This window comes from Mytilus edulis, chromosome 3 (genome assembly GCF_963676685.1).
Source record: "Mytilus edulis chromosome 3, xbMytEdul2.2, whole genome shotgun sequence".
In the NCBI taxonomy this organism is placed as follows: Eukaryota; Metazoa; Mollusca; class Bivalvia; order Mytilida; family Mytilidae; genus Mytilus; species Mytilus edulis.
The window spans coordinates 65,352,693-65,379,588 of record NC_092346.1 but is presented as its reverse complement, the minus strand read 5'-3'; the positions used below and the strand labels follow the sequence as shown (position 1 = coordinate 65,379,588).

The window sequence follows — 26,896 nt, the reverse complement described above, 5'->3', positions numbered from 1 at the left end:
ATTAAATTTGTATATACATGTATAATCAAGATATATTTGTTAAAGGAACTAATTTTGAAATTTCGGGAGAGAGAACTTTAATTCCATCCCCAAACACTAGATCCTAGGCCTACATATATATGAATAATTACAGTTAAACCTGCTCTAAAGGTCACCTCTATTTAGTGAAAACCAGTTTTGTCAGAGGTCATTCTCTTGATCTACTTGAGATATATTTGCACATTTTATACTTCAATTCAAAAGTTGCCTCTTTTGTAAGGTTTCTCTGGTCCAAAGAGTGATCTTTTTATACAGGATTGACTGTAGGTGGTATAATGTTATTGAACTGGAAAAATGTTGGTGTATATATTGTCCAAAGGCAGAGCTCATAAATCTGTACTTTAAAAAAAAAAAGGGTTGAGGCTTATATCTATATAACACAGCAAATCTTGCATTTGATAATGCAGTAAAAGCTATGTTTCTATATCAAACTTAATGTTGTAAATTTTCATTTCAGCCACAACAGAAAGAGTATGCTTAATAATGGGTGCTGCAGATTCAGTCAGAAAAATACACACATTCATCATGGAAAAAATTAGAGAAAAGCCAGACCCCAACCCAAAGTTAGAAGAAACAAATAAAAACTTTGAGAGGCACAGACAGGTTTGTAATGAAGTAATCTATCGTCCAATTAACACGGTTTGATATCATTATCATTATTAATTTTATGGGCTGAAGAAATCCCCTAAAAAAGCCTCATTAAAGGCTATTCATTTTAAAAGAAAAAGAAGGATGAATGTATTTCTGTGACAATCTTTTTGTGCTGTTAGTATTTTATCCAGTTCTCAAGCTTTCTACTGGAGAACACAATTTTATCTGGTGCAAATATATTTGTATCACCAATGATGTAACTAATATAAGGCCAGCCTTTTTTCCTTATTTGAAGATTCAAAGGCACATATTTACAATGGAACAAAAAAATCAAAAATGACAAGAACTTTTACAGGATCTGACGATTTTACTTTATAACTGGTAAATATGACTGGAATTCCATATCTGAAGTTAATATATTTCAAGCAAATTGTACAGTCCAATTGAGTTAACAGTTTGATTGTAAAACTTTTTCCAATGATTTTCTTTTTTATTTATAATTATCTTGAGAACTGTGAAAAATTACCCAACTTTCTCCTCATTAGGGGATTTCTTCAGCCTTATCATGCATCATTCATCATGGGGGACCTTAAGTACCCTTCATATTTTTATTTGTTGAAATTAAAAAAGATGATATACAGTTTGAGTTTAAAGCTGAACACTTTTTTATCAAATTAAAATATATTTTTAAAGAAATTTTATAATAGAATTAATTTTTATGATAGTTTTAAATTGGCTTTAATAATAGAACTAAATTTTATGATAGTTTTAAATTGGTTTTAATTATAGAATTAATTTTATGGTAGTTTTAAATTGGTTTAATGCTATAAGTTAATAATTTTTGAAAGTGCAAGATATAACTCCAGTTTAATGAAATATTGCATAATTTATTAAATGAAAATGTATTAATAATCTGTCTTTCTCTGAACAGGTTAAAATTTTAGTGCCAAACAGCACAGCGGGAATGATTATAGGAAAATCAGGAAACTATATAAAACAGATAAAGGAAGAAAGTGGGGCCTACATACAGATATCACAGAAGTCTAAAGAAATTAATTTACCAGAAAGATGTGTTACAATAGCTGGTAAGAAAATTTCTGTCTCATTCATACTTGAAATTAATTCAGTGAGTATGGGGCAGGACTTGATACAAAAGTTCTCTAATAAACTACTAGTTATACAGTTGTTGAAATTATCACATTAAAAGTACAAATGAGCCTTTACAAAAATAACATGTCTATTAAGATATCAATTGGCCAGAGTTGGTATCTATTCCTGTGGCTCATACATATTCCAACTGTAACATGAATAACCAAACTGGATTTTTGCATTTATAGATCAAATATTTTCTTATTTTTTGTCTGAAAGTGAGGTTTTGATTTATAATATCTCTCTAAATGATTTCAAGTTAACAAAAAAAAAATCTTTATCATGCTTTAGTTACACTGTCTTTCTTAAGAAAATCATTGCACAGCTACAAATCTTCCATTGCTTTCTTGGACAACTAAATATATGACAAGATGAACAGGACCCAATCAAATTCCTGCTAAAGGGTATTGTATTCAAACCAAAACACAAGTGAATGATTGATTGATTGAGGTTTGCAAATATTTATATCCAAGACAAATTCACAATAAGTCTCAGTAGACCAATGAAGGTGAATTAGTGAGAAACAAGAATGTGTCCCTAGTACACAAATGCCCCACTCGCACTATCATTTTCTATGTTCAGTGGACCGTGAAATTGGGGTAAACCCTCTAATTTGGCATTAAAATTAGAAAGATCATATCATAGGGAACATGTATACTAAGTTTGAAGTCGATTGGACTTCAACTTCATCAAAAACTACCTTGACCAAAAACTTTAACCTGAAGCGGGACAGACGGACGGACGAACGGACGGACGGACGAACGAACGAACGAACGGACGGACGAACGAACGGACGCACAGACCAGAAAACATAATGCCCCTCTACTATCGTAGGTGGGGCATAAAAATTGTCTTACAGCTTATCAAATGTGCAGAAAGCATAGCATGGGACTGTAGTTTTCATTCAGATTGGATATAGACTATGAAATGTAAAATGCTTCATACAGCTCATAACTTATTTTGATATGTGAACATTCTTACTAAATAATATTAATTAAAAAGTGTTCTTATTTAATCATTTCAGGTGATGTTGAATCCAACAAAAAAGCAGTAGACTTAATTTTACAGAAAATTGTTGAAGATCCACAAAGTGGGAGTTGTCCAAATATCAGCTATGCAGACTATACTGGTCCTGTTGCAAGTGCTAATCCTACTGGTTCCCCATTTGCAAACCCTAATGTTGCACAAAACAGAGGACAAGAAATGGTTGTCAACACAACCAATTATTCAACCCAAGGTGCTTTTGGCATAGGAATAAATGGGAACACTGCTTTTAGCAATAGTTTAGGGAATGGAATTACAAATTTGAATTTAAATGCTGCATTAGGGCAACCAGGTGGAAGCATGACCAGTTCAGCATTGGAAAATTTGAAAATGACATTACGTGGAAACGGGTATTCCGAACAGGCTACAGAGGATATCAGTAACGCTATGAACGTGTTGGCAAGTTATGGCATTCTAGGAATGATAGGACTGAATCAGATTCCTACAGTAAATAATATGGGAACGATTGCAAATATGGGACAGCCTACTCCAGGGATGACTGCAGGTGTGGCTAATATGCAGAATATGCAGAACATGCAGAATATGCAGGCTACCATGCAGCAAGGAATGAACATGAACTCTTCCCTTGGAGCTCAAGGAATGATGGCTGCCACGCCTGCCAGCTCAGCACAGAATAATTCTTATCTCAATACGAGCAATAGCTCAACTGGTGCCGGTAGTTTGTTTGGACCTGTTGGTAGTGGGTCATCTGGTTTGGGGAGTTCTGGATCAACTGGAGCTGGCTCTAGTCTGTTTGGGAGCTCCTCACCAGGTATGGCCAATGAGAGATACGTTGGGAGCCCCATGTTGAATGACTCATTTACAGGAGCAACAAATTACACAAGCACTCCAACAGCATTTGCCGCACCAACCATGCAGACTGAAAAACCGCCAAACATAGCACTGAATCAAAATTCTTTTGGTTTAGGAACAAGTATGTACAGTCCAACAGAGGATAAACAACAAACCATTAAACAGGATTTGGAAGTAGCAGAAAGTATAGTAGGGGCTATTTTAGGTCCAGGTGGAAAAGGAATTGTTGAATTACAGCAGTTTACACAAACCAACATCCAGATTTCCAAGAAAGGAGTTTACGTACCTGGTACCAGAAATCGTATTGTCACAGTAACTGGTACTCCATCAAATATAGGAAAAGCACAGTATCTTATACAACAGCGTATACAACAAGAAGAACTTAAACGTGCTAGACAAGCGTCTCGTTAATTGAAATTAGTGGCTTTAAGAAATTTATTATTATTCCCCCAAAAAGACTGTTGTTGTTTTCTTTTTTTAAATTTTATTAAGTTAATATTTTATTATTGTGGTTGAAGAGATGTAACAGCACCCATTTGTGATGTTAGTAGTATTCAAACATGGACTTGATCAACAATCACAATTCACAGGAAATTTGCATGCCCATATTTGTTTGTTAACGTGTTTTTGTTTTTCGTTTTTTCATGAACTTTTAAGTCTTTCTTTCCCAAGTTATGGGATTTTTAAAGCATGTAGGAAACATCTTAATAACATTTAGTGTTTGTTTTTGTATATATATATATATTTACTGATACAGTCATGCATACTAAATAGAAGTATAGCACATTTGTGATACATGCATTGTCATTTCAAATGTAGAAAGTCAGAAGAGCATTGATATTTATTGCATTTCGCTAGAAACAGAAGTAATGTGATTGGTTAACTTCAATCTTGGCAATGTTTTGCAAATTTTTACTTGTGAAAGAAAATGTCTCTTGATCTTTTCGATAATGATTGTGGTGATCAAGGGGACACAACTCCTGTTGAATTTCAATTCATTGGAAATTATATATAGTGAGAAGACAGAATGGAGATTTTCAAAAGTTTCTTTTAGGGAGTAAAAATAAAAGCAAGACATTTCACGATATGGAATACGTGGAGGGTGATACGTTTTGTTTATATATTAAGGTTATATTGGAATGAATGAATGTTTCCCCTATTTATATTGTGATTAGGATATATTGTAATATTATATAATTATATATATATTATATTAACTTTTTGACAGACTGATAAGATTTGTTGACATATGTTTTAGTCAAATTTGATTGTTATTATTATTTAACTCAAAAGTTGTTAACGATTTGTATGTATATGTCTATTTAGATATATGTGTGTATAGTCATAAAACACCCTTTGAACATAATGTTCAAATTTTCTATAAAAAGGAAAGCCATTGATTATTTGCCAGAAATTTTTGTTTTAATTTGAAATTGACTTTAATTAATGTTGCACAAGTGCAATTTCAAAACATTTTTTCCAATTACAGGAAATTTTGCACACAGAAATTTCTAAAATGTTTACATCATCTACATGAAATAGAATTGTTGATTATAATGACATTTTGTGGTTTTCCCTCTATGATTTTTCATGTAAGAATAAAATTTGACTAAATGACATTTATCATTGATTAAATAGTGAAATGCAACAGGTCATTTGCTAACATACTTAATAAATATAAGTGTGACCTTCTTGCAGAGATAGGTGGCTTATTTAGAACATGGCAATAAATATGAAATTTGTATATAGATAAAACACAATTTAATCCAGTCAAATTTGAAAATGCTGACTTCTTCATAATCATTTAAAAATGACTGAATAAAATTGAATGAAATTGTCAGCTTCTAGCCACATCCTAACATTTATATATGCAATTTGACAATGAAAACAATGTCTTACAAAATTGTCTTTTTAGCATATTTTGATTATTTTATAGAATATTTTCTGGCAAATGATTGATGGTCTTTGAAAATGTTTTTCCATTGAAAGGTGACAGATGTTAGATAAGTTTTAATATTGATCATGTAGATGATTCATCAAGTAGGTATAGTAAACTATGATGACAGAGTCCTACCTATGTATAAAGGTGAACAGATTCTTTTTTAGCCTGTTATTGAAATCATTGGATTAAAATTATTAACACTATAGTAGTGTTATATGTATGTGTCATTTAACATATGTAGCTTTTCAATGGAGAATTTTTTTTTCGTTTAATTTATTATACCATAACACCACATAGATATAAATGTATTAGAAAAGGCAGGTTTACCTGGAAAGGAATAACTTTCTAGAATTTGTACTAGCGTGGTAGGTGATGAATTTCACAGCTTTCTTTTTTGTGCTAGCTGTGTTATAAAATAAAAAAATATTCAGTGGAAGGTTAGATGTGTGTAAAATTACCTGAATAACGGGTACAATTAGTTATTATATTTATTTTTTTGTTTTTGGTGTGAACTGAGCTAGTATAAATTTTCTGATCTATTATTATCTATTATCTTCTCTTTGCTCTCTGAGTTTTCCTGCCCAGTGCTTGTTGAATACATAAAATATTTTGTCATTATTCAGCCCATTGTGTGAAGACAAGTCTTTCAAAAAATCTGTCAAAGTTTATCATCACAAGAAAATTGAGCATGCTTTTTTTTCACCGATTTTATATTATGCATCTTGTACTCAAAACTCAAACTTGTGCATTGTCACCCCATTGTATGAATATAGATCATCTTGGCATCAATCATGGGTTTTCTTCGTTATTTCAATGATGTGCCAGCTACGGAGTCTTTCAAATAATTACCCTACTTTCAGAAATAAAACAACTTTCATTTATTATTATTTATTAGTGTGTGGTGATAATGATTTGATAATTAATAGTTATTTAATTAATCACTGAGATTTTATGACATAGTTATTTAAGTTTTTTGTATGAAGTGTGTGTTTTTTGGAGACCAGTTGTTATATCAGTACATTGTCCATAGTTATTTCATAATTTTCATATCTTCACCAGTCAATATACTTGGGTGCTGAAAAATTGACAACTGTGATAATTTATTTAACTTCGCACACTGAAAAGAGAATCATCTTTCCCATCTTGTTCACGACAGATGAGTTATCGCAGATATACTCAAAAACTCTACCCATTCACATTGTACATTATTTATACAAATTATGCCAGAAATAAAATGTCCAGGAAAATTTGTGCAGTTGGCTTTTACTTGAATCTTTCAATTTTCAGTGAACATCAAAACTTACACATTAAAGATATAATGTTAACTTAGAATTATAGCTACTCGCGCCTTTTTGTAGGCTCATAAGTAAAACATATAAGATCATAAAGCAATACAATTTTTTTTATCATTTTGTATTGTTGGATAAAGCATTCAGTGAATGTCTAGGTTGAGGCAACTGCATATAATTTTTCATTTCATATTCATACATCTTCATTAAAAAGCATGACATGTTCAAACTTTCAAAACTTATTAGTCATTCTACTTTCATTCTCAGTAGGAAAGCAACATAATATTAGACCAACCATCGTTATTTAAATGGCAGGGATCCTATTCATTTCTTCTTTAGATTAGAAAATTTTGATCTCAAACCATATAAACTATTGTTTCCTGTACAAAACTTCATGGTTAATATGACCCCAGACTAGCCAATATCATACAGTATTTATTTATTTCCATATTCACTCATACTTCTCAAATCATGAAATTTGACAGTGAAAGTCAAAACTTTCCTGTAATTGTATGTTAACAGTTTACATCTATCAAATGTATTCCAGCCAATCAAATTGGTGCAAGTATTCAATGCAGAACATACAGCATTTTCAAATGACCACTCATTTCATGGAATATTTAAATCTGTGATACCACATAGAATTTGGTCTGATCTTGATCATCCATCATTTCTTGCCTTTCACTTTCAAATTTCTTTGATTTGTGTAGTGTAGTGAAGAAAATTCCTTATACAGTTAATCACTTTTTTATGTAATGAAATCCTAGTTTCAAATTATTACCATTTCATTTCAAGGTTTATACTAGATCAAATGTTTTAAGATAAAACCTAAGTTTTATACAGTTTAAGCATGTCATACTTTCTACTGGAAATGCATTTTATGAAAGAGATTTTTATTGTTCAGCAGTTTTATTTTTGTATGTTTTAACTGATGTACTAGTTATGTTTTATAGGAAGTTTTTATAAGTTGAGGTGTGGCCAAAATAAGGTCGTTGAGAATAAAAGATCTGAAAAATATTTGATGTAACTTAAGAAACAGAATGATTCTGGTGTTTTTAAACTTTTTATTTAATGAGACACTGTAAAAGTACTCATTTTTGCTGTAATGAAAGGATATTGACTTGGAAAATCATCAAATTTATATACACTGTAGAACATTCAAGTTTTAATGAAAATTCTTTTACTGTTGAAACAGAACCTACACACAAATAGCATTTTTTAGTAGTCTATCAAAAAAGCTTGCATTGAATTGGACTGAAAATATAACTATCAATTATTTTTTTCTCTCGGAATATCCATATTGTAATTTATAAAAATCTATTGACATAAAGATGACCATTATGTGATCATTCTTTATATTGATTTTTTTTCTTCATTAGACATTAGCAAACAACAATCAGTCAATAAATTCTTCAAAAATGAGTACTTTTATAGAAATTTTTACATCAGACCATATTGTATAGATAAACTTGTTTCATTTTAAATGACCTGGACATAAACTGTATAGTTTAATGTATCAATTTATTTTATATTATATTTCAGTATTATTGGTAAATTTTTCAGAAGAGAAATATCATTTCTTTGCTTTTAAAAACAGGATTTTTGTAAATTTGAGACATTGAGACAAACAATGTTAGTGTTTTCAGTTTTAGACGAGTAAAAATTTAGAATCAAGAAAAACACAAAACATATTGCAGATTTTTAATAATTTTATCTGTAATAATCCAAATTGGAAACTGTTTTACTATTTGACATTTTAAATATTAAGCCTATCTTCTTTTTTTTGTTATTTAAGAATAATTCGAAAGAAAAAGCTGCATATTAAACCACAGAAACTGCAGATACTATATGAAGAACATGAGAATTTTGTTCACTGTTTCATCTGTTACAAAAATCATTAAGTGAAATCTAGTCTACTACCTCTTAAGTAATGGGTAATGTTGTTGATTGAAGATATGCAAATTAGTGATTTCTATGTTGTTAATTAACTTATATGTCTATGGTACAATTGTATGATACAAAAACTGGACTCTTAATAACACCATCTAAGAAGAGAGTCAATAACTTTGAAGAAAAGTTGATAGGACCCATTCATGAAATACCTTCAGTCATGAAAAATAGAATAGAAATATAGAACATTTTATATATTACGTGGAATCACATTTTTTCAAGCTAAGCCAATTTCGCATAGTCATTATTTTCTGTACAGTTTTAGAAATTTTCATTTATTTTGCAGAGTGCTTTTTTGAGTTGATGAGAAAAGGTGATACTTTATATATAAATATATATATATATACATACATAATATATATTATTATTAATTATTTATTTATGGATTGAGGAGATGAATTTAGTTATTCAAATGTCTGTGATATCATTCAGCCATTTTGTATATATATCTCGTAGAATCACAGTAGATTTAGTTTTTATTCCATGTGTTTTAACATTATACCATTACAGAGTGCAAAATTTCATCTTTTGTCAGTTTTTTAATCGTTGATTCCACAGAAAAGTTGTGTAAATTTAACTGTTACACTATTTCGTATAACTTCCACTGTATATGCAGTTGAAAAATACATGGTCTGAAGGTATTTCATGATATGGTAACAAAAAACCTGTTATTTTTGTTCAATCTGTAGTTGGTTTAGGGATTTATATGAGTTCAGCACTAAAAGTCCTTGTTTGTAACCTTAAATCAACTAGATAAAACCAAGAGTACATATTTTACTGGAGTAGAATTTGTATCAGAAAACTCAAAACCATAAAACAAGGAAACAGAAGCAGTATTTAACTTGTGTACATGGTTCTCCAAATAATAGTTTTGCATTACTTGACTTTATTTGTTCAGTATGTTGATTTGCTTCCTTTATATCTAAATACCATTAACAAGTATGTACTCTTGGCCACTAGATGTAATGTATGCATAAGTTACTGTTGGTATTTGCTTTGATATCTCCATAGTATGATCATGAATCATCAGGTGATGTAATTGGTGCAGCGTGAGAGAATTTGTAAATAGGACATTTGATCATGTGATTTAAAGACTTTGGGTATGAACAAATTTTAGTTCAGCTAGAAACATTCCTGTAAACCAGATTATTTTAAGCAGGGCAGAGAGACACGTTGAGAAGTAGCCGGTTCATTTATGACATACTGTCATGAATTTTAAGTCTTTCTGACATGATATTTGAAGTTTGGTCATGTATTAATTTAATGTGATGTGCAATTATGTTAAAACACACATAATGTATAATTTATTTAAATTGAAATAAGCAAAATCATCAAATTGCTCTTAGAGGGCTCCACATGGTTATATCATATTCCTCCGATAAGTGCTGTGATACTCATTATATCATCATTATTTATTTTCAAACAGACTTCAAAACAAAGGTTTTTAACAGTTCATAGAGATGAATGCAGCAAAAAATACTGTAACATTGAAAATGTTGAAAAAAAGAAAATGGATATAAAAACGGCCAAAAAATATTTTGAAAAGTAATATTACTCCAAAATATTGAAAGTGGTATTGTATCTTTTAGGAACTAATTTTTTAACAATACATCTTAACTTAGTTTTAAAAAGATCAGCTGTTTTATTTGTCTTTTAACCTACAGAAGTTTGTTTTATACCATGGATATTAACTGTTTTATCCCAAACATATTGAGTTCAAAACTATCATGAAGAAAAGAGGGGATGAATTGAACCTTGTCATACACCAAATAATTTATTTAAAGGTATAGATCTTCTACAGCAAATGTGATGATCTCGTGTGTCACTGTCACGTTGATGTAATCAACTGAGACACAAGTGTAAAGCACGCTAGTGTGGTCAGTTGACACATTCAAGTGATCAGTTTGTGTTATTTATTGTGCATAAACGCATGCCATACTTAATATTGTTATTATTTTCTTGTTTTCTGAGAGTATATTATTTAAATTTTAATTTATTTGAAATAAGTTCACTTTATTGTTGAATTTGTTGAACAAATTAAAAGATTATTTGAATAAAGAGTAATCTTCTGTTAATGTATAGTTTTTGTAAAGTTATCTACTCAGATGTATGTTAAATCTGTAAAGAGAAAATCTATTTATCTAACTTGCATTGACAAGTAAATGAACTTTGGTTTAAGCAACAAAAAAATGGAGTGGTCAGCTTAACTGGCTGAAATTTTAAAAAAAATGTATTGGGTATAGTTGTGTTTATAAGAAATATTATGAAGTGTTTTCATTCAGTTTGTAGAGGACTATTTTTGTTCATAAGTGTAAAAGCTTACCTGACCAACACTGAACAATTATGCTGAGTTTAAGAAAATATGAAATGTTAAGATGTTCAGGTTGGAGAGGGATATTTTTATGTGTGAGTGATCAATTTAACAACACAACAAAATGCAAATACATTCGATGTGTCATGCATTTCAATTTTTTTTTAGACCTTTAGATAAATAGCATTGCAGAAAGAAAAAAAAAGTTTTTGATAATTTGTGTCAGAGAATAAGATTAAAATCTGCACAACTGATTAAAATTTTGCCTGATATGTCAAATTGACATATTTGATAAACACGGACAGACTTTAAATAGTCATGAAATACAAAGTTGCAAATAATAGCTTTAGAATTAACAGACCATGCAGATATCGATTGAAATAAATTCTCATAGGCTTTAATATTATATGATATGAAAATGTTCACATATAAAAATTTCCCTCTGGTACAGTTTTTATGCCAACATGTATAACAAAAAGGTTTAGTCGACAGAGATACCTCTATTGTTACTATTTTGTTTCCTTTTATTTTTTAATTTTATTGGCATGCGAGTAAAATTAGTTTGAATGGATGTTAGTATGGTACTTCAGAAGAATTTACTGTTTAGTTGATGTTGTGAAAAAGGAAATTTTATGTAGATATGAATGCAAATACCACATACAAATGAATTAAACAGATTTACACAAGAAAAGTATCTAAATAAAAAAATTGGGCTGAAAATTTTGTTTTATTGTTGTCTTTCCAACTTGCTGCCATAAAAAAATGTGAAGGGATAAGGAAGTAGTCGAATTATATAGAAAATAAAATTGATGGGAAATATGTCAAAGACACAACATGATCAAAAAGCAAAAAACCGCTGAAGGCCACCAATGGGTTTTCAATGCAGCTTGAAAATCCAGCACCAGCAGATCAGCTGGTCCTTAAATATGTGATCTAGTTGAGTGAAAATGGATGTCATACTGAACTCCAAAACATATAAATGAACTAAAATTAAAAAACCATACATGACTAACAAAGACCAGAGGCTCCTGACTTTAGACAGGCGCAAAAAAGTATTCTTGAACACAGTGAAAAGGTGGTTTCGGAAATAGCACTAAACCTTACCACTAAATTGATTAGTGAAATTCAAAGTACACACTTGTATCTAATATCTGTATCTCTGTTGTGTTTATATAGAAAAAAAAACTATGTGACGGTCTGTTTAGGTTATCCATGGTTCAGAAATTTTGAATGCCTTCAAGGGTATTAACCATAGGATGTGTCCTGAATAAACTTGGAATGGCTGTCTGCAAGGTTAACATTTTTTAAAACCAGACATTGTAATATAAAAAAATCTTGTTGTTCTCAAAAAAACTTTTATGAACCTGGAGGATATTCATTATACTGGAGATTATTACTCTGCATATCAAATAAAATTTTAATGTCTTTATGGTCCAGGTCAAAAACGTTTTAAATTTACAATGTTGTCTGCAATACTTACAATATGTAAGAGGAATACAAAAGGCAGGCAGTATCATTTATGTGTCTACTTCCGAATGTTATACCGGAATTACAATCCAGTGAGATGGTTGCATATGATATTTGAATATAGCTTTATATTTCAGACATGTAATCTGTTTACTTTTTATGCCCCACCTACGATAGTAGAGGGGCATTATGTTTTCTGGTCTGTGCGTCCGTTTGTCCGTCTGTTCGTTCGTCCGTCTGTCCCGCTTCAGGTTAAAGTTTTTGGTCAAGGTAGTTTTTGATGAAATTGAAGTCCAATCGACTTCAAACTTAGTATACATGTTCCCTATGATATGATCTTTTTAATTTTAATGCCAAATTAGAGGGTTTACCCCAATTTCACGGTACACTGAACATAGAAAATTATAGTGCGAGTGGGGCATTCGTGTACTGGGGACACATTCTTGTTATACATATACCTTTAGTTATGCTATCATATGTATAAAATTGAGAAAGGAAATGGGGAATGTGTCGAAGCGACAACAACCCGACCATAGAGCAGACAACAGCTGAGGGTCACCAATTGATCTTCAATGTAGTGAGAAACTCCCACACCCGGAGGCGGTCTTCAGCTGGCCCCTTAAAAAATATGTACAGTGATAATGGACGTCATACTAAACTCCGAATTATACACAAGAAACTAAAATTAAAAATCATACAAGACTAACAAAGGGCAGAGGCAAAATTGCGATGGGGTTAAACATGTTTATGAGATGTCAACCCTCCCCTATACCTCTAGCCAATGTAGAAAAGTAAACGCATAACAATACACACATTAAAATTCAGTTCAAGAGAAGTCTGAGTCCGATGTCAGAAGATGTAACAAAAGAAAATAAATAAAATGACAATAATACATAAATAACAACAGACTATTGCCCTTAACCTCCTTGTCATGGTTCAGTGAATGCTTGAAATAAAGCCTCAACATAGTGATGCTGGTGTTGAGGTCTATCTGGTCTAGCCCTTCTCGTCTATCTGTCTGTCCATCTCATGACATTGGTTTCCTTTTGGGGTAAAGATTGCATGGTATGCAGTCAAACCCTATGGAAGTGACTTGATATCTAAATCAAGATACACAAAATATAGGACATTGATCATAACATTCTATACATCATTTCCATATATATTTCCATAAATTTACCTATGGAAATATGTTCAAGTCACAAAATGATGTTATTCTTCTCAAGAAAATTATACAACTTTTGCAAGGTGCTGGAAATTAATATCGTCTAAAAAAATCAATAGTTATCTTTAAAAAATTGGGAGTTATCTTCCTTTGTCCAGAAACTATAAACACTACTTCTATACAATGCAATATTGAATTTTACTTCCCACTGTTAAATTAAAGCTATCTTTACCCTTCAGTGAACTTGATTCTAAATTTAATGTTCCTCAACGAAATATTCTGAAACTTATGCATAATGTTTATTGCCACAAAACACAGATAAAAGCTCTATTTTGGGTTGCTCTTCTTCGGTTATGTTCCTTTGTAAATGGAAAATTAAGCAAATTTGTTGTTTTCCCACTTAACGTCACCTTGCTACAACCATGGAAGTAATTTTTCAATTTTACTTTCATGATAAAACCAAATGTTCTGAAACTTGTACACAATGATTATAAACATGATTACAATCAGGTGGTGTAACTTGTTGTTCTTGGGTTACCCCATTACTGTTTGTTATTGATCAACGAGAGCACCCGAGCAATCTCTAATCACACCATACAAAAATTTCGATAGGTAGGCATTAGTAAATGGGTCTCGACTGACATTGACCCCATTTCCTGGATCAATGATCAAGTTATGCTAAAGATACATGATAGGTCAGTATCTCGGATATTGTTAACCCACAGGCGCTTGGGTCTAGGATACAGATTTTTTTTTTTTTTTTTTTTTTTTTATATTAAAATATTCAATTTTCTATATTTATTATACATATCTATCACTTCTGTGCATGTCTCACCTAGTTTCGAGTGATTTAAACGACCCAGAGAACATACCAAATTTGTTTCTTAGTATGGATAGTAAAATTGGGTATTTTCTCTGGGTCGTTTAAATCACTCGAAACTAGGTGAGACATGCACAGAAGTGATAGATATGTATTACAAATGTATAAATATAGAAAATTGAATATTTTAATAAAAAAAAAAAAAAAAAAAAAAATCTGTATCCTAGACCCAAGCGCCTGTGTGTTAACCGAGTAGGTCAAATATATTAGGTGTTTGAAATTATTGCAAGGTGTACATGTAAGTCTGGCAGGTATCATCTGACATTGGCCTCATTTTCACGATTCATTGGTCAATGATGAGTTTCTGTTGTTTGGTTCTATTCACAAATACTATATAAAAGGTCAACTATTATATTTGGTGAAAGGAATGAATTTAAGGTATACATGCCTGTTCGGAATTATTTATCCAACCTTGACCTCATTGTTGTGGTTCATTGGTCAATGAACAGTTTTCGTGTTTCCAAATAATAACTAGAAAATAAGTGTATTGATCTTATAGAAATTGTACCAAAAAGGTCCCATACCACAAAAAGAAGGTTGGGTTCATTCTGGGGGTCTATTGGCATAGCTGTTAAGGAATTTGGGAGCCAAAAACATACATTTACTTCCTATAAATTGCTTATTTCTTGACCAATTTGAATTTGGTTTCAGTCAAAGTCTGGATTATGATTTTTTTTTATATCTTAGGCCAAGTTTTCACATTGGTCTAAATCGGGGTCCAAAATTAAACTTTATTTGATTTTTAACGAAGAAGCAATATGTAGGGTTCTTTGGTGTGCCGAATCTGACCATGTATTCAGAATGCAGATTTTAGGCCTCGTTATCAATTAATTCATTGGTTTACATTGAGGTCCAAAATTTAACTTTAAAAAATTAAATTTGATAGTATCAAAAGTCTAATTCTTTTGGTACTTTGATATGCTAAATCTAACCATGTTTTAAGAATTTATCTAAAAGACATATTTGTTCTTTGCTGGCTTCACATTGAACTTTCGTAACATTGAAAAAGTATATACATAGTTGTTTCCTGTACATTTTTATTAACAATTGCGCAAAAACATGAAGAAAAATAACATTTCTTGATCAAACTAATATAGATGCATTAACTATCAATATCATTTTCACCGATTTGACTCAAATACTTATAATTGATTTATAACATACTAAAACGTATATCAAAATTCTTAAAACAATTTACGATGCATGGATTCGATAATATCTATTAACATTTCGTCTACTTTATTTAAGTCTAGACGCCATCTTATTAATCACAGAGGTTACTATCGAAGACTGTCGATGGTCATATAACCCGATATAAACAAAAATAGAAAGCGAACACGTCGTGCTTTTAGATTTTGATAGGTCTGTTTGATTTCCCATTAAAAGGTTAAACCTATGCTAATCATCGTTTTTGTCGAGCCTGCAACTTTTGTTGCAGAAAGCTCGATATAGGGATAGTGATCCGGCGGCGGCGTTAGCTAACTTCTTAAAAGCTTTATATTTTAGAAGATGGAAGACCTGGATGCTTCATACTTTGTATATAGATGCCTCATGTTACGAAGTTTCCATCAGTCACATGTCCAATGTCCTTGACCTCATTTTCATTGTTCAGTGACCACTTGAGAAAAAAAAGTTCAAATTTTTTGTAATGTTGAATTCTCTCTTATTATAAGTAATAGGATATGTGCGTACCTTGCAAGGTCCTCATGTCTGTCAGACAGTTTTCACTTGACCTCGACCTCATTTCATGGATCAGTGAACAAGGTTAAGTTTTGGTGGTCAAGTCCATATCTCAGATATTAAAAGCAATAGGGCTAGCATATTCGGTGTATGGTAGGACTGTGAGGTGTACATGTCCAACTGGCAGGTGTCATCTGACCTTGACCTCATTTTCATGGTTCAGTGGTTATAGTTAAATTGTTGTGTTTTGGTCTGTTGTTCTCATACTATATGTAATAGGTCTACTATATGTGTTGTATGGAATGATTGTAAGGTGTACATGTCTAGCGGGCAGATGTCATGTGACCTTGACCTCATTTTCATGGTTCAGTGGTCATAGTTAAATTTTTGAGTTTTGGTCTTTTTATCTAATACTATATGTCATAGGTAAACTATATTTGGTGTATGGAAATATTTTATGATCTTTATGTCAGCTGCGCATGTTTTATTTCACCGTGACCTCATTTTCACGGTTCATTGCACAGTGTTAAGTTTTTGTGTTTTGGTCTATTTTTCTTAAACTATAAGTAATAGGTCAACTATATATGTTGTATAGAAGCATTATTAGCTGTACATGTCTGCCTGGCATGGTTCATCTGACCTTGACCTCATTTTCAAGGTTTATTAGTCTTTGTTTAGTTATCTTGGTTAATGTTAAGTTTATGGTACAGTTGTTATAAAGCTTAGCTTTATACTTAGGACTATCAACATAATATCAATGATTAGTATAGAAGGCGAGACATTTCAGCGTGTGCACTCTTGTTACCTGTATTAGAATGAGTTTTTTATGGATCGAATCAGTCAACCAAATAGTTTACTTTTTTTACACTTTCAATGTTGACAAGGCAAAGATATATAAAAACCCGTTTAAAAATATAAATTGAAACACAAGGAAGCGAAAGAAAAAAAAACACCTTTAAAAATAGAAAAACTGCAAGTAAGCTTATATGTCTGTTAACTGCATTGTCTTGCTCGTGAAACACATTTCTATATGAAGTATTATGAAGTCAAACAGTCGTTTTGGAAGCTGTTGAAGATTAATCTAGCACCACCGACTAAATACTAATCTAGCTGGATTTAGTCGATTTGACTGGAATCATCTTTCGCATAGACTGCATCACAACAATCTGAACAATTATCAACATAATTGTAGAAAATATCAAGTGTGGGAGATCAGGATCACCGTGAACGGCGTGACCTGTGTGTATTTCGTGATATATTCCATTGAATTGTGCGCATTGACAAATGGTCGAGAGCACGTGGAATATCTGGTGTCCTTGTCCAAGAATATCGAATTTTCCTGGGCTCAAAACCTCCGGAAGATGACTGGCAAAGAAAAAGGCTTGAAGTGCAAAGAGAATATAACAACGTGTTAGGTGATTTAAAGATGAAAGACTACATGTCTCATCCATATAGCATTTAATGTATCTTGGTCCCATTGGTATCGTTAGCATTATCGCATGACCAGCCATGGCAGTCACCATTATCAGTTTCCTATTCCTGTTGTGTGTATCACAACCGTAGTAAACCTTAGCGAAGCACATAGCAGCGTAATTGAATAATGAATAAAACCATAGAATTGGAAAGTAGTATTTTTCAATAGCATAGTATGTCTCTCGGTCTGAGCATATGTAAAATGCCATGACACCTGATCCGTACGCGTATAGAGAAGCGCCGATATAGTCAATCATAAATGCGTTGTAATGCCAAATTTCTGACTTGGAATGCAAAAGATGTACACAAGAACTGACAAAGCAAGCGATTAGAACACAACATCCTAGAACTAACATAGCCCATGAATGTTTATTATTCCAGAAATCAAGTTTTTCGTAATATTCTGCCATTGTGAACCAAATGACAAAGAAACCAACAATATGTGTCCAAACGTTGACAGTCTCATTGTGAATTTGAAAAAGACTGATCAGATAATATCGGAATGGTTGGTGAGGTTTTCTGTAACCGTTGATAACACCTGGTTCCCTGAACAGCTGTGGGACATCAGAGTCCTTTAACGTAGGCTGTAGTCTCAGCTGGACTGTCTCTGAGAAAACTCTCCTCACACGGTCGGAAAGTCCTTGGAAACATTCCATACCAATCTGCAAAGAAATGTCGGTAGTATGTTAATAAAACAAGACTAAGTATATAGAATTATACCATGTTTTTATTCTTCCCTCTCTTTCTCCACATCACATAATGTCTGTTGCGATGATACACATTCGTGTTGCATAGATGGGACAATATTTGACAACTTCTGGTTACTTCTCACCTTTATGGAGAAAAAACCTGATACAAACAGACAGGAAATGCGAATAACAAATTCGAATTGAATGTTAGCCAAGTGTCTGTCAAAGGGACAGCAAACCGGATTTTCCTGCAGAGCCCGAACTCTGAACATGCAGGTGAGCAAATATGTTCATTATCAAAAATATAAGTACATTGTTAGAAACAGCATATCAAAGAACCACAAATAAATTTTTGATGAAATCAAACAAAAGTTTAATTTACTTCTTAATTACACAATTTCTGTGCAAAGGGATATTACTCAAAATAAACAAGAGACCAAATGACACAAAAATTAACAACTTTAGGTTACTTTACACCATTTCTGTTCAAAGGGAAATAACTCAAATCAAAATAAAATAAAATAAATATCTGAAAGGTCTACAACCACAACAACAGGAAAAGCTAAAATCGTGAAATTTGAACTTTACTTTATTTAGTCACAGGAAACTACATATCTAATTTGAAAAGATTTGTCAAAGCATTTTCGTGTTAATGAACGGACACTGTTTGGCAGCCAGACCAGACCGTACATCCCCAAATCAATAAACGATGCAATCATCTAACTTTTGCTTTAGATTCCGAGATATAAGCCAAAAAAATGCATTTTACCCCATATGTTCTAATTTTAGCCATGTCAGTCATGTTATTTGGCAGACGAGGTCGTCTGACACATTTTTAAACTAAATATCCAAATGATGACTGTAGACAAATTTGGTTAAATTTGGGCCAGCAGTTTCAGAGGAGAAGTTTTCAGTAAAAGTCAACGATGACGGACGCTAAGTGATGAGAAAAGCTCACCATATCTTTAGGCCAGGTGAGCTAAAAAATAATTAATTATGGATGAACAGTTACCCAAACAACTGTGTGTCAATCAGTTCTTAGGAACAACTGTTTCTGTGTGTCAATCACTTCTTAGGAACAACTGTTTCTGTGTGTCAATCAGTTCTTAGGAACAACTGTTTCTGTGTGTCAATCACTTCTTAGGAACAACTGTTTCTGTGTGTCAATCACTTCTTAGGAACACCTGTTTCTGTGTGTCAATCAGTTCTTAGGAACAACTGTTTCTGTGTGTCAATCACTTCTTAGGAACAACTGTTTCTGTGTGTCAATCACTTCTTAGGAACACCTGTTTCTGTGTGTCAATCAGTTCTTAGGAACAACTGTTTCTGTGTGTCAATCAGTTCTTAGGAACAACTGTTTCTGTGTGTCAATCACTTCTTAGGAACGTTTGTATGAATGTTTAGGTTTGAGCATTCCCGATGAAGAAAAAAATCATAATATTGCTTCGAAAACATGAAATTTGTGATATTTTCAATTTTTGGCCCTTTTCAGGCTTCATTGTTTTAAGCTATTTAATTTCGATATAAATTACTTATAAAGATTACACATCAATCTGACAATCGGATAGTTCTTTTACAAATCCTAAGTTCCATTTAGAAAATATTTCTGTCTGATTTTTGCTTGCGTGGTCAGATCAAACAGTTCATATTCAATTTCTTTTAGAATTTGAATCAAATTCAGAACTTCCGTCTGTACAGAACAACTTACTTTTCTCTATTGTTACGATATTAACATTTGATAAACATGCAGCTTTGTTCTGTCTCTTTGTACTTGACGGTTCTGTGTTACCTAAATATATAAATAGAAAACAATAGAAATAAATGTAAAATTGAATATTTGTCATCTTTATACGTACAGTTATATTTTATTTTTATCGCAGTTTTACCCATACTTTTGTTTTAGTTGTTAGACGCAATTTTTAAACTAGGTGTATATAACAGTCTTAAATTTCTTTAAAATCTAATTTATATTAGTCCGTTTAATTTATCAAGTTTTCAAGATAAAAACATGAGATTTTTTTTATCATTTCCTTTTTTTTTTTATTATTTCCTTTTTTTTTACAATGTGTGATTGAGCTGTTTTATATGTATATAACAGTGTCTCATAAGTCTTTTTAGGCTGGGTGTTGATCTTGTTTTTTCATGTGATTGTACTTGTGTAAATATTTTACTATTGTGTAAGATCAATACGTGACACTTTAATAAAATAAATTTATCTAATTTATCTTACAATTGACACTGTCACAGTGGTCAATATTGTCACAATTCCGCCAGGTCTTTTTTGTGTGTTGATAGTGCTATACAGCAAACTAACAACTTCCAATAAATGCCTACAAAATTTCGGTACTCCTAAAAATAACTCGGTTTTCTGGTTTCGCAAAAACGCTGGATGCAGAATATTTGATCTATATCTATTTATCATTTTAATCAATATATTCTTGTTATTGTCTTCTTTTATGAGACAACTACCCACTAATGTTCAAATAAGTTATGTATGTTAGCAATTATATGCAATATATACATATATATAATACATATATGTCATTTAATACTCGATGCATTTGTAATATATAATTTCCTTTTAATTTAAAAAAGTAGGATACTTTGATAAACCGATTGAAATACACATAAACACACAAGCAATCGGCTAGGGAAAAATCTAATCATATACAAACACATACATATATCTATATCTATATAGTTTGGTGAATAGATTTCTGGTACCAGAGCATGTCTACGTTGTTAACAAAGTTAAAGTGCATTGTCACTGGTAACGTACCATTGCATACGTGTGGTTGTAAAACTATGAAAAGAAGGAGGCGTGGGTTAGATAGAAGTTTGAATATAATACTGAATATAAAAATAAAGAGAAGTGGTATGATTGCCAATGAGAACATTCTATATCAAAGGACCAAAGGACGTGGTTGTAAATAATTATAGGGCACTGCACGCACTTGTCTTGAACTGCACGGCTTCAACAATGACTTAAACCAACGCACACGATTAACTTTAAAAAAAACACCGACATGACAAAATGCGAACTTAAATTTTGTCTTTTTTTTCTCAGTTGTTATTGGCTTTAAAGTCGATTCAATAACTGCGAGTTCTCAAACAGACGGACGATAACCAACGACGACCACTTAACTTGCCGTTTTCTAGACTTTTGACAGCCACACCATGCACACACAGCATACAAAATGACAAAAAAAATGTAACTACTTTTAAGTTCTAATATAGTTTTGTCATTGTTAGTGTATTTATTTTTTTAACTTTCAAGTCTTATTTTCTTGATTTCGAATCGATTACGTGTCGGGTCATATTCTGTAAAGCTCAAAGTGAAAACAGAGGAATATAAATGTATGGTTTTGAAAAGTGAGAACTGGAAAAGAAGTAAAATATAGATTCCTCTTAAACCTTGATAAATGTATTTGCGTGTAGTGCAGTCTTGTACTAATACAGCAAATACATCACAAATGTTATAGAGAATAACATATATGTATCATATTTTGATATAATCCGTCATTCTTAATAGGCTTATATATATATATATAATGCACTATAAAAACGTAAAATTTTCTTTCCAAATATGTTGTAATCTAATTCTTAATCCAAGCTTCATTCAAACGTAGAAGTATTTTGAAGCGTATCATAACTTACCTTCTGAAGGCCATTTACATTTTGTTTGAGATTGTTTACATGTTAAAAATATTAACATATAAATATAATTGATTGGGATGAGTCACAAAACGGATTTTACTATACAGTCGGCGAAATAATAATAAATGTAAAACATATAAATCCTAGCAATATGTTACCTCAGAATGTATAAAAAGATCCATTTTAATCGATATACATATACCATTGTATATCAGTGCTTATTTTAAATTTATACCTTGACTGAAAAACTGAAAAACGAACATATTATACATTTGTACATTTCGAGCGAGTATGTATAATGGTACAATAAGTTGCTGTAAAAATATCGAATAGTCTCTTACTCATGTTACTATCGCTATGTGCTAGGCAATGTGTCAGGTTAGAATTTACTGACTACAGGCCATATAGCTTTATGTACTACTACATCCGGCTACAACTATCTGTAAACTGAATAAAGTCTAGTAACCTTTGCACTGCTTAAAACCTCTAGTTTTTTAAAACAATTTACCTCAAATCTGTTATGAGATATATATTATTCCCACACAATCCTCATTAAAAATAGAGATCGTTTTTTCTCCATTTAATTCATTCAAATATTTTCAGTTTCTTACATGAAACCTCGTGAGCATGAAATAGTTATTTCATTGTTAATTCAATTTTGAAGGATTTTTGTTTCCTTGTGAGACAATTTTAGATAATATACAAATATTGTTTATTAAAGTACTTTAAAATTTGAACAAATTGAGAAATAAGTAAAATTTAAGAACTTACCTGGTCATGCTGATATCACAGAAGAATGAAAAGAAAGTTAATTGCGCCGTGGTATCTACGCAAACAATGTCAATGCTATTTATATTTCTTCTAAAAAAGTTTGACCTACATTTATATTAACATGTTGTTATTGATAAATACCAACACATTTTTATGTAATATTGTGATGTATGTGAGACTTAAACTATTTACCCCTCCCATATTCTCATCATGATAGTCAGTTTCTCGTCTCTTATTTAATTTTGTTTTATTTTAGCTGTAACTTATGTCAGCAGTTGGAACTATGGTGGTAATTATCTTTGGAGATTTCCTTTCAAAATTGACAACAATTTCAAAAGTTTTCATTTGCGACCTCTCTATATATATATGTATAGTGCAATATTGCATGCTCTAATCACACCTACATACCTTTTGCTTTAAAACTTATATCCTGGAAAGTACAGACACTCTCAGTCACTTCTTTCTCTGAACAGCTGTCAACTAAACTATATGGTAGAGTCTAAAATCAAGATATATTAAATACTTGGTATTAACGTCTATAATTCTCTTGGTGCATTTGGTGACCTATTTATTGATCAGAATAGGAATCTTAAGAATTAACTGTCTGTTGAAAGCCAAGGATGTATAAGAACCGAAACAGGTGAAGAGCTATAGAACCAAAGTTGCCTGAACAAGAATATGCGTAAGGGGTTCAAAGGAACCCTGTATCTCGCCTCTGATCACTGCTGTCAGTATTAAAGTGTTAATAAAAGTGTTTATAAATTTGTTGACGTAAAAAATGAGTCCATTTATCAGTACAATACAGAATTTTAACAAAAATTCAAGCTTTTTCCAGGTCATGCAACTCGTCCGGTGTTTTCTTAGGTTATACCTAAATGCCTTTTAAATTTATTTAGCGAATTTCGTTCAATTGAGGATCTTCAAGATAATTTCTGCATTCACAACTTTAAAACCTTTTATAAATATTTAAGTGGTTTGTAGTTATTTTTTTCAGTTTAATTCAATTCTATGTCAAACCTTTATGGAATTTTAGGAAATTAAACAGAAGCTTTTTAACTTTATGACCAAAATAAAGAATCCAAGGCAAAATTTTGAAAACTTAAAAAAAATAATTCTCCATTTGATTAATTGATTTATGACAAGTTAGTTCTTTTTTTTTTTAAATATTTAACAAGTAGATTTTTTGCGGGTCTGTTACACAAAAATTAATTTGTCAAACTTTTGTTACACAAAAACTAATTTGTCAAACTTTTATATAACTTTTTATTATACTTTGGTAGAAGCTTTTTATGATAACGTTTGCGGTAATAGACCAACTTAGTAAAGCCTCAATCATATGTTGCCCGTCATGTTAGGTATCTGTTTTGTCAATTCTGGAAATTCTGAAAAAATCTAATTATCTAATCCGGCCACAATCATATATTACAGAATTAAAATAAAAACAGATATCACAATCTCACATGACGGGCAAATTATGATTGAATTTAACTGGATTTGATCTTTTAATACACTTCAGCATTTGGTCCAGAATGGAAACATAGTGTGTCACTCTCTCTCTCGGGGTCCGTAGGTGGCATGTCTAGATTCCTACCCATATCCAATATACCATAATTTTCATTGACATTCCAAATGGGCTTCCCATCATAACGATCGACACAGATTGCAGGACGTTACCTATAGTATACATTGTTAATTTGTTCTCGTCCTGAACATATATGAAACATTTGTCACTGGAGTATAGAACAAGCAGCTTTTGATTTGTCATTAGTATATATAAGTAATGAAGAAATGTCTGTGAAGTTTTTCGAAAATGATAGGAATAACAAGCTTTTAATGTGTTATAGTAGTCTCAGTAATAATTCATTAATTTGCAAGGAAAATGTTCATCCTTGCAAATTAATGAATTATTACTGAGACTACTATAACACGTTAAAAGCTTGTTATTCCTATCATTTTCGAAAACTTCACAGACATTTCTTCATTACTTTTGTCAGTCCAGTGGCGGATCCAGCCATTTTAAAAAGGGGGGGGGGGGGTTCCCAACCCAGAGTAAAGGGGGGGGGGGGGTTCCAACTATATGCTCCCATTCAAATGCATTGATCGTCCCGGCCAAAATAAAGGGGGGGGTCCAACCCCCGGAAACCCCCCCCCCCCCCCTGGATCCGCCACTGCAGTCGCTATTAAAATGTAATTTATCCGCAATATATCATCAAGTGGAATTGTATTAAATACTAGTATACAATTTCGGCTTTGTATCACGAAGGCCTATATGATATGGACTCCGTGAACCTGTTCTACGACGTAAATAGAATCATTTTCATTACAGTATGGACAAGACCATTTCTTGACGCGCTCAGGTTATCAATTGACTTCAGCCCTTCGTCTGTAACGCCCACTTTTTATATCGTACGTGTTCACGGCCGACACTCGGCTAACCGAGAGATTGGTCGGTTAATCTATATTGAGTATGCGGCTATATGGGCGATTGGTCTGTTAATCGGGTTGGTTATACGTCTGTTAAGAGTAAAACGCTTAATTTAATGTTAAACTCTATTAAATATACAGATTTTTGGCATCTTATAAGAACCAAATCAAAAAAAGAAAAGTGTCTGACAAAATGATATCTATCATAGAACATTTTGCTCTTGTAAAAACATTACTTAATCTGCGCAGTTTTCAGTAAAACTAAAAGGCTCGCGCAAGTATGTAGTATTTATGCTTATACGCATAGCAATTTTTTTTAATAAAAGGCAAAACAAACAAATTTAGATATCATTTAAAGGACAAAAAATAGTACTGTGGTTCTAAAAAATTAATTGACATTAGTAAATATTTCATAATTGTAAAATAACGTGAATAATACCACGTTTTAGTGAAAATTATGGGAATAAAGTCTGTTAATGGGTTGGTCAATTGAAATTGTGTCAGTTAAGAGTTATTTAGCCACGACAATAATTTTGCTACCTTTATATTTTCCCCTTGAAAAATTTAAGAATGAGATGTTCCTGAGTAAACAAAAATGACACTACGGTGCCACAGTATCCTAGAAAGAGCATTTTTATTTTGACTTTCTTTTCATTTTATTAAAGGGTGTGTCACTTCAATATAGCGTGATATGGATTGGTCTCTGGAATATGCATGAATTTTTTATTGACGTTTTCAATCGGCCTTAATTTTTGTGTCTGTTCGAAGTAGCACGTTCTCAATTCCGACTGAAAGTGTCTTTCTAATACAACACAGGGTACATATAACGTGTTCTCGTTCACATATGAACATGATATTTGTCACTGGACGTTAAACCCTAATTCGTCAGCATCATCCAATTTGTTCTTTTCTTTTATTACTTAATCATAGGTTGTTTACAAATCACTCTAAGAAGTAAACGGAAAGGAGCGAATGCAGTTACATTTGGTTATTTTAAGTTTCAATTCATTTCATTCCGTTTAGTTCCTTTCTACATAAGTGCAGAGGAGAACTACAGTTGTCTATGGTGGCCGGTGAAGTCCATTTCGCGTTTTCGCGATTTCGCCTTTCATATTCTATAGGGCGAAAACGGGAAATCGCGAAGTCGAAAACGCGAAGTCGACTTCGCAATTTCGCGTTTTCGCCATATAGAATATGTAAGGCGAAAACGCTAAAGCGCTAAAACGCAAAATGGCATTAACCTGCCACCATAGTTGTCCGCATGTAAACTTCTAGAATTTGTCACCAATATAAGTACATCGCAATCCGTTACTGTTTCAACAGCCATCGGTGTTTCATGTGTGTATTCTTAAACAAGTATTATTTTTCTCTCGTTTTTAGCAATGTATCACTCTCTACTGTCCTTATATATTATTCTATATTCTGCGTTTTCATCCAGGTTCTCGTCTATACCATGAGGGTCCGGATTAGGGGTATTGTTAATTTCTGTATTCTTTAAATTGTTATGCCATTTTTTTCTACATTTTATTTATCTTACTCATTATTCTTTCTTTATTTTTCAT

General features: G+C 31.9%; 2 protein-coding genes across 25 annotated transcripts in view; one reads left to right on the top strand and one right to left on the bottom strand.

Annotated features, from left to right (window-relative positions):
- Positions 1-11,848, top strand: part of LOC139514459 (RNA-binding protein Nova-1-like) — a 39,982-nt gene extending 28,134 nt beyond the window's left edge. For 10 of the 18 annotated variants that reach the window (XM_071303757.1, XM_071303751.1, XM_071303750.1 and 7 more), the window contains 3 exons: positions 497-654; positions 1,562-1,715; positions 2,804-11,848. In XM_071303757.1, the coding sequence (XP_071159858.1) occupies positions 497-654; positions 1,562-1,715; positions 2,804-4,047 (1,556 nt within the window). In that variant the 3' untranslated portion in view covers positions 4,048-11,848. The remainder of the gene's footprint in view (positions 1-496; positions 655-1,561; positions 1,716-2,803) is intronic. The other 8 variants (XM_071303763.1, XM_071303758.1, XM_071303753.1 and 5 more) reach the window with 1 other exon arrangement.
- Positions 11,849-15,660: 3,812 nt separating this feature from the next.
- LOC139514457 (membrane progestin receptor alpha-like) lies at positions 15,661-23,357 on the bottom strand. Of its 7 annotated transcripts, XR_011662619.1 has the most exons (4): positions 22,911-23,007; positions 21,164-21,285; positions 20,191-20,271; positions 15,661-18,455 (listed from the first exon to the last, which is right to left on the bottom strand). XR_011662619.1 is itself a non-coding variant. In XM_071303744.1 (3 exons), exon 3 carries the CDS (start codon positions 18,447-18,449, stop codon positions 17,427-17,429), a length of 1,023 nt encoding a protein of 340 aa, XP_071159845.1. In that variant the 5' UTR covers positions 18,450-18,455; positions 20,191-20,271; positions 23,319-23,357; the 3' UTR covers positions 15,661-17,426. The 7 variants fall into 7 exon arrangements, 6 of the variants coding, with proteins under 6 accessions (XP_071159845.1, XP_071159843.1, XP_071159846.1 ...); XM_071303744.1 differs by lacking the exons at positions 21,164-21,285; positions 22,911-23,007 and adding an exon at positions 23,319-23,357; XM_071303742.1 differs by lacking the exon at positions 21,164-21,285 and having other exon boundaries at positions 22,911-23,113.
- Positions 23,358-26,896: the final 3,539 nt, after the last annotated feature.